The sequence below is a fragment of the Sebastes fasciatus genome, chromosome 16 (genome assembly GCF_043250625.1).
Source record: "Sebastes fasciatus isolate fSebFas1 chromosome 16, fSebFas1.pri, whole genome shotgun sequence".
Classification (NCBI taxonomy): Eukaryota; Metazoa; Chordata; class Actinopteri; order Perciformes; family Sebastidae; genus Sebastes; species Sebastes fasciatus.
In genome coordinates, this window is record NC_133810.1 from 23,095,649 (window position 1) to 23,108,587 (window position 12,939).

Sequence of the window (12,939 nt, forward strand, 5' to 3'; positions counted from 1 at the left end):
TTACATACAAATCGATTATGTGGGTTATATATGAAATATAGTGCATTACCATTCATAGGTATAGTGTATGAGAACTGCACAGGTATAGAGGGCTTTACAAACCAGTGAGGTTGTGCCTGCAGCCCAGGGGGCAGAAAACACATGCTAGAATAGCTTGTATTACAATAATGTTGCACGTTGCATAATGATAAGATTAAAGGTAGGGTTGGTAAAGATTTTAAAAGCATTTTTTTTTTTGTTAAATTAGTTGATATTCTTATTACATCCCGACAGCAATCAATAAATCCAAGGCTCTGACAAAAAAAAAAAGGAAGAATCCAGTATCTGTGGCTGTCGCAGGACTGTAATAAACCCGTCCAATCATTTCATTCGACCCAAAAGTAATGATTGGACGGACTACCTACCTGCCTGTCTACCTGTGCACACTCATTGCGCGTCACCGGAGTCTTCCACAAGCTGCTAGCCTGACAGCTGTGAGTACTAACAATAGTCATGTTCATTGTTCATGTTCATTAGGATATGTTTGTGACACATACAGTACATATAGGCCTGAAGCAACAGACTGTCAGTTTTGCCGACTTGGCGAATTTCTGGGTAGATTTATGGACTTTTGGAGCTAATCAGCAGTTAGTACTAGTGGAGAAGAGTTGGCAACACTGGGTTTTGTTTTTCGGTTAGATCATTTTTAAAAATACTCTCGCTAGTTTCTCACCGACCCTGCCTTTAACTTTAACTTTAATCCTGTAGACATCGCAAATTGGTTAATTCTTATTTGTTATGAAATTTAAAAAAAAGACATTGTCTCTAGTATCCACAGAGATTTGGAATGGATTTGTGAGCTTTTGCAAAAGTAATCTTTGGCTAAGTTTTGATGGGTGGTTGACAGTTAACAGTCTTTTTCAAATCTATTCTGATCCCTGTACTATTTAGCCTACCATAGTCAGTCTAATCATTAACCGCAGTTGCGTCACACTGGGCTTCTGTACAGAAAGCAACAACAAACATGGGGATCCAACCATTTATACCACGCTATAGCATTACAATTCAGCACCGTTAATGTCTTTCTTTAAGCTATACTTCCCTACTTTAAAAATGGCAGTTTGATATAGAGCAGGTGTGTCCAGAGTGACGGTATGTTTTGTCTGAATGTCAGATCTTCACGGACAGAGCGGTCTCGCTTTTGTGTTGACTGCTCCAGAGTAAATGAGCATAAGTTATGTGTGGGAATGTTTTCAATAAAAACACTGTGTAGCCTATAAACAACAGAGCATGTGTGTGTGTGCGTCTGCTTCTCTGAACATGTGTAACAACTTGTCGGCCTCTCACAAAGCCTACAGCTCATAAAGATGTCTACAGCACTAGTTCTTAAATCTTAAAACCAAAACACAATGTAATGTCTGTGCACCTATATTTATCTTCTCAAAGGATTTAGTATTTGATATCGGTTTTATTTATACTGCACCACCTGTGTTAAATCTAGAAATCTGATCATCATCCTAAATACTGACGTAGTGTTTCGTTCTATTGTCATAAGGAAAGAGAGAGAAATCAAGCCGTTTTAGGGAACTGCGATTTAACCTTTTGCACTTTTGTTTGATTGACAATGTACCTAACCCCATCAGAGCGGTTTTCACCCAGCTCTTCTGCCACCCCACTAATTATCCTAATCTGCTTCATGTCCGTCTGTCTCTCTGTATCTGCCCTCTCCTTATTCTCCTCTTTCTTTTTCTCCCGTCTTCCTTCTTACAGAGGGATGGGGATGAGTGGAGGAGATTAAAATGGAGGTTACACAATCCTTTTAGCTGGTTTTAATGTCTGCCCCTCACGAGTGATATGTTCTGCACGTACATCAACAGGATTAGAGTGTCAGAACATCCGAGAACCGATGAACCGGTGCATCCATCCTTGCGCACACGCTCACACGCCATCATTGTATCCATAAACCCCCTGTCAGAATGCGGTGCCTCTTAATAGGTTGTGTGAACGTTCATTGCCAGTGTACCATCATTTCTGCTGACTTTCCTATCGTTATTGTGTTTTTCAATAGTGGAAAACAGCACAACTTAACAGATAAGTTAAGGCCAAAAAAGAGGCCAATTAAAGAGGCCAAAAATTTAGCATAAAACGAGAGTTTGTTCGGGTTGCAGGCACTTCCGTAACTACGGTTCTATGAATTCTGGATGACCTCCAGAGGTAGTGCTTAACACTTGATGTTATCCATCTTGCGCACTGCCTCTGGCGGTCAGGAAGAATGAAATAGAAACATGTGTGGGTTGGAATTAAGACACGGAAAACAAGACAAAACAATAAACAAGCAAAAATATGAGGCAATTTTGTAGTTTAAAGGGACTCGCCCTCGCGCTTTTGCTTGCACTACTGACACACATGAGACTGAACATGATTAACAGGCCTCATGTTGATTAACGTTAGCAACATTATCCAGCTAAAAACCACAATATCACTATATATTTCACATGCTTACCAAACGAAGGTCCGGCCGATGTTGATCCTAGGATTAACTTTTCCTGCTTCAGCCTCCCGACCGTGGTCAAAAGACACACGGGAGGCACCATAGTTTTGGTCGCCAGGGCCGGAGTCGATAATGTTACTCGCACCGGAGTTAACCCCCGTCACTCCACTCAGAAGTAGGGAAACAAGACAAGGAAAACCTCTGTTCTTGAGGAGCTGCAGCATTTATTTCTGCACTAACTGCAACTTCCACTGGACATTCACTTGATATTCTCAAAGCTAAACTAAATCTCTTTTGCTCCGCTGCTCGCTCGTTTTCTCACACACTCGCTGCCGCTCCCTCTCTCTCTTGCTTCACCACTCACTTCGCACTGGCTCTGCTATTCTCCCACAACACTATTTTCGTCCGATGTCGGTCACATTCCTGTTTTTCAAGATGGGCTTCTCTAGATATAACTTTGTTGTTTTTTTGCTTCCATGTTAGAGTCTGAGTTGCCGTGGGGGGCTGGTCATTTGTTGGCGTTAGCGGACTCCATGAACGTTAGCACACGTGGTTGCACACTGTTATCCCTGAAGGCATTCGCAAGCGCTCATGGCGTCACATCCGTTGGATTTTCCCGGAAAAAACAGCCCGGGTTCTTGACATTAAAAGCAGTCTACAGGCTGATAGAGGAAACCCAGAAAGTTGCTGAAGGTCTCGTTTTTTAGGTTAGGTTACAGCCTGTGCACACATTTGCAATAAAAAAAATTATTAAAAAACACTTGTAAAAACTTACATATAGACCCTTTAAATTCTGAGTATAGTAACAATAGTGGGTTGAGGTTATTTCTGTCTGTATGCTAATGTGTGTGAAGGTTGAAGAAGAGGGATTAAGGGTAGTGACAAAATGTTAATTGTCACAAGACAGCATGAGATGAAAATGATATAAACTATTAAAATAAAAGTAAACAATATCTGATATGAATCCAGTAAGCACAGATCAGCTTTGGGTAGGCATTCCCAACACGTCTTACATAAAGATGCATACGAAGCTAATGCCATGGCCATGACAGAGCTATCCACGGGGGAGAGCAAGAGAAAAGGTGTAAAGATTTGGCCCAACAAATATTATAACTGGGAGCTTTACCCCGGCAAGTTGTTGAGTTAATTGGCTCGCCAGACATAAGATGGATTTAGGGCCCTGCGTGCAAAAAAAAAAAAAAAAGAAGAAAACCTGTTTGCCCTGGGACTTTTGTGAGTAATGATTTCTGTGCAGAAAATGAAATTCAAATAGGGGAGCTTAGGGAGGACAGGCAAGGATTTTCTTGTTTGCTTCATAAGCAGCGCGCACTGTCTTTTGGATGCAAGTGTGTATTCCGCAACTCTCGTGTGGCGTAGTTATGAGACCGGGCTAATGCATGTATTCTAATTTGTATGTGAAGGACCTTCTTTTTTTTTTATTGGATTTGCTTGGTTGCAGTTTATATTAAGTTATTGGCTTTGGTATGTGCTTGTGAAGGGGTACAGGGCCCACTGGACCTCCTGCGTGAGTGTGTGTCTCTTTTTTCGATCTATCTGACCAGCTACAGTACATGAGCCGCACATATTGGTTTTTCGGTGGAGCAGCTGTTTCTCCTGCAGTTTTCTGTCTCTCCAGACTGCAGCTCTGTAAGAGCAAGGAGGAGAAAGGGGGGAGATGTATAAAAGCAGGGGGGTAGGAAGAGGTCAGGAGATAGATTGTGAGAAAAGTCAAGGTTTTTCTATCTGCTGGGTTTGGATAGGAGCTGTATTTTTAAGGCTAGCTTTGAGTATTTATTATATTTATATATTTTCAAGTAAGTGCTCTGGGGTATTTTAGTCAAAGAAAGCTGGTTTGTATTTAAGCTGAAATGAATGTTTTTTCTTAAGCACTGGGAAACATTAAGACTTCGGGACAGTGTAATAGATGCCAGTACTTATTTTTACTTATTACTACTTACTCTTGGAATAATGTGTTTTAGTGCGGTCTCGGTCCAGAGTGCCACGGAACAGAGAAGGAACCACAATTCCAGCCTCTGCCTTTTTTCCATTTTAGTATTTACATATCACTGACATGGTCTGATAAAGTATATGAAAATCTGTCACGCTGTGCCTACAATATGTAAGGAATAACAAGAGTCATTTTTAGAGACTTCATTTATTTTCTAGGGAGCATTTCATCAAACTCCCATTTTTCTCCGCTCACTATTGAACCATTTAGAGGAGGCCAGTGTGTACGTGATACTCGAATATGTAACTGATTAATAATGCATGGGGTTCCAATGGATGAAGTAAGTGAAATATAATCAGTTGCATTCACTTTTTACTGTTTATGTTATTTATTAAATAAATACCAAACAGTTATTCAGCGTTTCCAATGTGGGGGACTGTTTTTTATTTAACTGAAACAACTTTAAGCCTCCGGTAACATGTGGAAGTCATCTTTACTGTATTTCTGACATTTTATTCCATCTTAGTGAAATTCTATTTTGGTTAAAGGAATAGCTCAACATTTTGGGAATCCCTAAAGTCTTGTCATCGCCATCGCCGTGAGGTTGCCAAATACTGCAGAGACGCCGGAAAGCCACTACTCCCGGCCAAGAAAAAGTCCCCCTTAAAACCACAACTTGTCGTTTTTACACATTGGATTTTGTACAGATTAAACAAAAAAAAACATATCATGTGTTAATTAGTGAGCTTTGGAGGTGCTGCGAAGGTGGATTTTTGTCTACTTTGGACATATCCAGTTTGGCTGTTTCCTCCTGTTTCCAGTCTTTATGCTACTTACTGTAAGCTAAGCTAAGAGGCTGCTGGCTCTAGATTCATATTCAGCGCACAGACATCGATTTTCTCATCAAACTCTCAGGCAAGAAAGCAAATTAAGTGTTTGTTGAACTATTCCTTTACACCTGTTGTCAAAAACAAAACCATTCAAAACCTTTCTCTGACAAAAGAGAATACATCCTGGCAATTGAGGACTGTTCAACTGAATTTGAATCTGCTATTGGAAAGGTGAAGGGTCCCCTCCATTTATTTCTCTCACAAAGAAAACCATATTTATTATGCAGTTGGCAGCTAATTATGCTTATCAAGCTCAGACCCCGCTGATTGTAAAAAATGAGGTTCCATTCTTAATATTTAATTCCTCGAGTCAGCAGTGACTTACATGCCATGGCGTGTTTCCCCTTCTTTCATTTAGGTTCTGCTTTTATCTTTGTAATATGAAGATTCTGATAAATTATAAAACATATGAAAGTATAAAACACATCAAACTAATGATGTGGAAAAGCACTTTCTTCTTCCTAAAAATCTAAAAATCTGTCAGTAGTTGTTAAACAGGCATTTGTATGAGCTGATTGCTAATTGTATTCCTCCGCTACAATATGAGTTGGAAGCGGCAGCATGCACAGCTGTTGTCCTGCTTTTGGCAAAGCTATAACTGATATTAAACCGTCAGAGCCTTGCAGTAATGTTGACGTTGACTTTGGGGCATGCAAATGATTGCTGTACCAAAATAGTTGTACAGCTGGATCTGCAGTATATAAAAGCAATTTGAATACAAAATGCAGTAACGAGGGAGGGCTAGTTTATAACTGTGGTGACGAAAGGTGCCTCTGGCTGTCTCACGCAGCGATGCCGTGTGATAAGGTTACCGTGTGTGCCCCATGCCGCCTCCTCCGCCGCCGCTGTCTGTGGTGTTTGGATTGTGTTCCTTTTTGGTCCAGTTGGACTCTGCAGAGAGGATTATTGGAGCTCGGCTGCAGTAGGCCTTTCAAGCTACGGCTCAGGCTCCAGAGGACTAACAACAAGCCAGACACTGTCAGATCCAGGGGTAGCGAGGCCAAGGGCAGGATGCTTTGAAGTGGGCTATGAGATTCTCATCTGGAGGGATCAGATGGAGGGCGAAAAGAAGACAGCGAGAGGTGCAAAGCTCCAGCTAAACAGGCGAGCCGGGTTGGCTTCAGAAGCTGTAGAGAGGTGGGTTTCACTGTTAGAAGCCCGAGCCTGCAGTACATGCTACGAATGGCTTAAAAAACCTGTGGAAAGTCACGTGGCTGCAACATGTGAAACGGCCAAGTATGATTTGAGAATAACAAGAGAGACATGAAAGCCTACAAAGCCTTAAATGTTCTCTATACGATATCCAGAGCATTAATATAGCAGGGAACAGCTATTTGCTATTCAAAGATATGGAGGAGTAATAATAATAATAACTTTATTTATATAGCACCTTTCAAAACAAGGTTACAAAGTGCTTTACAATAAAAGCATGATAAAAGTAAGGCTGAGATCGTCAGGCAGGGAGTTCCACAGCTGAGGGGCCCGGACAGCAAAAACCCGGTCACCTTTGTTGACAAGTTTGGATGTAATGTAATGTCTACCTGAGCAGAGAATGAAGTCACTCTCCCTCTGTGTATGTTGTAATCCGAGCGTCTCCTTGCTTTGTTGACAAAGCTGAGTGCGTGCCTTTTAGTGCATGTGAGCGTGCTCCACTGGTTAGCTCACGACCGCTGCTCTACACTTCGCTCATATGGCGTTTACAGCTGATAACACCGTCCAGACCGGCGGCGCCGTCGCAGAAGCGTAGCACCCACCCTCCGGTTCCCCCTCGGGTTAACACTGTTAACTTTGTCAGCACTGTCATACTTTTCACTGTTAGCACCATTAGCTACGAGCCACCGGCTCAGCCGTCGCCATGGTGAGAGACGTGCTGAGAGACGTGCGGAGGCAATAGAAATACTCCCAATCTCGCATTTAGTAGGGATGCACCGATACCGATACCGGATTGGAAATCGGGCTGATACTGACTCAGATAGCTGGATCGGATATCGGTGACAATGAGGCCAATCTATTAAATTCAATTCTTCGTTTATATACTATATACATTATATACTAGAATTGTAATTCCTGTTTAAGTTTTGACCAATTTGTTGCTGCATTAAAAAGGTTTACACCTGAATTGTAATTCCTGTTCATTTTGAAGATTTTTTTGCTAATTTTATTTTAATAATAAATAGCAATCCACTAAAAAAAAAACACAGAGTTAACACCTCATTGTCACCAAAGTCAGCCAGTTTGAGCTCGCCCTTGTCGTTGATGAGCAGGTTCTGAGGCTTCAGGTCTCTGTGGAGTATTTTCCTCTTGTGACAGTAGGACAGACCACGCAGCAGCTGGAACATGAAGATCTTGACATTATGCATGCTCATGAGATTCCCGCAGTTGTCCAAGTATTGTTTAAGGTCACTGTCAAGATATACTGTATGTATTTATTTGGTACATTTTGTTTTACAAAGTTAGGAAAGCAATGTTTAAGTCGAGCCCGATGTTGCATTACATATAAAAGAATAATCCCAGTCACTTCCTCGCAGTGAGGACAACAGTTTATTAATTTAACACTGGCCATCGGATCAGTACTCTGCATCGGCCAAAGCCAAAGTATCTCTATCAGTATCGGGACTGAAAAAGTTGTTTCGGTGCATCCCTACCATTTAGCACAAAGCCTCAAAGTTTTTGAAGCAGATGGGGAGATACAGGAGAAATATTAATCATTCTGCAATCAAAGCACGCTGAGAAAAAAAATGATGTCTGTGTTTATATAGCAGAGGTAAGAAATAGGGTTTAATTTGTGTTGATTGCCCTCTGCATAATTCTTCACACATCCCTAAAATCAGGGCAGTCGTTGCAGGATGTCCACATTTTATCAGTCTGCAACATTTAATATATGCATCCAGCATATATTTTTCCTCATTGTCTCCGCCACTCCTTGAGAGTATAGCTTGTCAGGATACGTTTACTGATAAACAGGAATCAGTAATGTTGAGAAACTGGAGATAAGACAACAGTCTTGGCGTAGATTAGGAGTGCTTACATTTGTGTATGCCTGCATGGTTTTTACTTGGCCATGCATAATTTCGTATTATAACTTAATAACCAGATACATTTTCCCCTTCTGAGAACATAAACAGTCAAGTTTTACAAGCACATGTTCCAGATTATTTGTGTGCTTACCCGGCAACAATAGTACAACATGCAAAAATGGGCCAACTTTTCCTTGTTCACACACATACAAAAACATGCACACTTATGAGAACATTCTTCACTAACCTTTCATAAGCTTCCTCTGCTTTTAACCCTTATCTCTCTCCTCGCCTTATGTTTTACACTAACTCCGGCGCTATCACCGAAAATACATCTTTAACAAAGGGGGGTTTGAGGAAATAGTCCAGGCTTTCCAATCCTACAGAGACGTTAGGACCTCACACGATAGTAAAAACAGATGTGTAACCTGATTGGACTTATGAGATAGTATCAGTCAATCAATCAACACACACACACATACACACACTGTACGCACAATTGTGATGGTCTCACTTTCTTCCTGTCTGATGTAACCTCAACCGTGTTTTTGCGTCCCACGAGGAATGCCTTTTATCATGTGACACGGTCGTGTTGGCGGCAGCAGTGTTGGCGGTGGTGGGGACCGAGGAGGGGGGTCGTCAGACAGCTGTTTCCCATCAGCCCCCAGTCAACTGCAGTCATCCAGTTGCAACGCATGCTCATGAGGATCAGAGAGGCAGAGCAGCAGAGTGGAGCTCAAAGAAGTGCGGGGGCCAAAAATGCCTCCAATTAGGAGGTCATCCCAATTTGTTCTCCCGTATCCACGCTGCCCATCAGGGCGTCTCGGGCCCCGCTTGTCCCGGCGTTACGTACAAATCCGTTGCCAGAGGTGAACAAGTTGCCGCCATCTGGGAGTCATTATGCCTTTTCCTCATTGTTTCCTGTCTTTTCACCCCGACCCGGCTCGACTTGAGTTCTGCTCTCTCTGTGTTGGCTCAGCTCCCTTGGCTTGTTCGGGTTCTAAGCCCCCCACTGTAATTTAAGACTGGGAATGCTTAACAGCAGACACTCATGCACAGGCGTCTACATTAGCACATGTTGTTCACCTCATCAGGAGCAGCATTTTTCTCAGTTACATAGAACAAAAGATCTACCCCCTTTCTCTTTTACACACCCCAATTCCACTTTCTTTCTAGCGAACGATAGTCCCACACTACAGTTTACATTATTCCGGTAGATTTTTTTTTGACACATTTAAGTTTTGAGCATCCCTTGCCGCTCATCCCTGCTCATGGTGTCTAGAGCTCAATGGTATAGTCCTTGGCACTCTGTCAGGGGGTCCGCAAAATAATTTGCTATAAATCATGAAATTGTGCTGTATCGTTAAAAAGTGCATATCTACAGATGGGGACCATTCGCGCCAATAAAACAACCATATTGTGTCCATTACTCCCACCCACGTTAGCTTTGGGGCCAATAGAAATTGGATATCTGGATTTATTATGCCAGTCTTGACACTGTTCATTTTCTGACAACTTCTCAGATCAATTACTTGAAAAGTATAAATGTTGTCAAGTTGAGTCCATGCAATTTGAATAAAACGACAAAGTACATAAGTGGTGTTAACACGATAGTTCCAATGGCATAAGAGTACAAATGGTAGTAAGCATTATGCTTAATCGATGTTACAATAATAAGGGTGTCCTTGGAAAATGTTCTCCCCTGTTTGGGGTCCCTGGCCCCAAAAAGTGAAAAGAGAACCCCTGGTTTAGAGCTTGAGGCTGTACAGTGGAGCCCTTTATATACAGTCTACGGTGGAGACAGGAATGAGCCCACTGTGGCCACCAGAAATCACACTCTTCTGTTTGGGCTTCTTGGAGTGGATGCTTTGTCTCCAGTTCAGCTCCTGGCTAGCGAGCTATTTTTTTTTTTGTTCTGTGGCGCAGGCCACTCGTTGTGGAAAGATGATAAATTGCTGTGGTAGCTTTTCCGCTGGCTGCTAGTGGAGCCGTCTTGGATCTCACCTTTCTGCATTGCTCCGTAGTTGTGCATCTTCTCGTCTTACTGTCGGCCATTAGGACAAGCAGCTTTCTCAGCAGCTTGTCTTATCCCCTGTTTGGAGTGAGGGAGTAATCCCATGAGGAATCTTTCCAGATTGTGTCTGTTATATATTACAGCGCTGATTTACATGAGTGATATATCACATATATCATGTAATAGATATATTAACAACTCATCACAATGGAGGTATTTTGGGCAAGAGTTTGTGTGCTGCTCTTAAAACATGTGTTGGACAGAGCTAGCAAACAACCCTTTATTATGCTGCCTTTAAAAAGGAACCCGTAAGGTCGTATTTTAGCCAAGTACACAATATCCTGCTGTTCAAGTGGTTTAAGTTTTGAGAATGATGTTGCTAGGTGACAATATGGCCTTGTTCCCCTTGCAAAAGTGGTGATAATTTTGTGTTTTGTGCATTTAATTGCCATCCTAGGAACCGAAAAAAATAAATAAAAACAATACCCTTGGGCTGACATACAAAACATAAGCATACAATATTTCACAACTTCTCAACCCAGAGCTTCAAAATTCCCACTTGTGAAAGCTGTGAATACCACAGCAGTCAGTCAATGAACTCTTTTCGTTAACACAATAAACACAACCCCACTCGAAGGCACCAACATAATGAGCAAATATTGTAATTTCATTGTCAAATCATAGTCAAACATCATTAAATTCCACTCTATTGACTGTTCTGCTTTCCTTTCTGTGTGTTTTTACAGTTTTGCGCGATGACTTCAGACAGAACCCAGTGGACGTCATGGTCGCGGTGGGCGAGCCGGCCGTGCTGGAGTGCCAACCGCCCCGCGGGCACCCTGAACCCACAATATCCTGGAGGAGAGATGGCACCAACTTAGATGACAGAGATGAACGCATCACAGTAAGAGAGGCCACTTTGACCTTAAGTATTACACATAATTCTGACCTTTAAGGAATAGTTCACACGCAAAATCTTGTCAATACTTACCATCATGTTAGAGTCTAATAGCTTGACAAAACATTGATTACTGACAGGGATGCACAATATATACACTGTAGGTGGTGGTATGCACCTTTAAAGTTGGTTTGTGATCTGCCAATAAACACAGAGAAGAAGAAGAACAAACACAGCACGCTGACTAAGGGGCCAACCATGTTGTCGCCGGTGTGGATGTTTTTCACAGTTTCAGACGAAGACAACAAAATTGCAATTTACAATACAAGTTTTTTGATGTACTTTACTAGACAAAATAGTGATGTCAGTTAGATTTGGTTAGGTCAGAGCTATGGAATATTAAATCATCCATCTTTGCTCACTACATCTTTGCGTTTCTTACCCTCAGGCATGCATAAACTACAAGTTATGAACTTCTTTCTAAAATAAAAAAAGTGAAAATTATCGATTATCGGCAATGACAAACAGGTAATCATCGGTTATCGGTATCGGCTGAAAGAAATCCATAACGTGCTTCCCTAATTAGCGATTGGTACATTCATGTGATGCAAAACATTGCTGTTAGATGCTATTAATCACATGGCTTCACAACATTTGGATTATGCTGCACACGCTATTTGGTATTTAGCTGCCATTTTTGGAATTCTAAAGAACCAAATTACCTCTTCCCTCAGTCATTTTGAAGTATGGAAAAGCTTTTGGAGATCACAAAATAATTTCCTTGTGGTCCATGAGATCACTAAATAACATCATCTGTCCTCTCTGAGTTCCTGCACAGAATTAAAAATGCCAGGAGAAAAACCAAAACGAAGATTTATTTGGCCCATAAAAAAATGCTAACCACAAGAAAAACCAATTTTTATATGCCTGATGGCAAAAAATACACAACAACAAGCCGGCAGGCACTGGTAAGTGTCATCATATGAGCTATAGCATGCTATTAATCTGCTTTATTAAGTTGTCATGCGGCATACAGTACACAGCGGTGATTTTCTTTTCATGTTGTTGTATACACACTACTGATTTCAGAGCCAGGAGCGTCTGATTGGTCAGGCCAGCAGGAACAGGCTTCAAGAGTAGAACCATGTTTCAGCAGCTCACATGATTCCGTGTGTGTGTGTGAATGTTGATTTGTTTATCTGAATGTCTGTGCATGCTCCCGGGGACACACGAGAGCGGATTCAAAGCTCATGTTAGTGCGGAGTGACAGGTAGCGTCTCTCTGGGGGACTGTGATGGACAGAGCAGCTATCTCTGATTTAAGGAGAGGCATGGATCAGAGCCAGGGGGGGAGGCTCCACTGAGGGAAATACAAAGGCTGCGTCTTGCTTTGTACTTTTCTGCGTGCCTGTCTTTGTCCCCCCTAATCATCTTCTCTATATGGAAATATGTCTTTGCCATGAGAGTTCTCTCAAAGACATCACTTACTGTACAAAGACCAAAGGAGTCCACCACAAGTGATTCGTGGCTACTTTCCATCCTTTTGGAGTGTTCCCCATGTGGCCTGGACCATCATTTATTAATACTGATATGTAGATAAACTCAAGTTAATTCTCATAAACGATTTTGAGAAAGACTCACAGACAGGAAAGGTTTGATTTATTGATTTAAATTTTTAAAAAGACGCCTTTATACAGAAAAAT

The 12,939-nt window shown here is 41.7% G+C and overlaps 1 protein-coding gene across 2 annotated transcripts in view; it reads left to right on the forward strand.

Moving 5' to 3' along the window:
• Window positions 1-12,939, forward strand: part of LOC141752254 (roundabout homolog 1-like) — a 122,718-nt gene that overhangs the window by 82,384 nt on the left and 27,395 nt on the right. For both annotated transcript variants that reach the window (XM_074610019.1, XM_074610021.1), the window contains one exon: window positions 11,086-11,243. In XM_074610019.1, coding sequence (XP_074466120.1) covers window positions 11,086-11,243 — 158 coding nt within the window. The remainder of the gene's footprint in view (window positions 1-11,085; window positions 11,244-12,939) is intronic.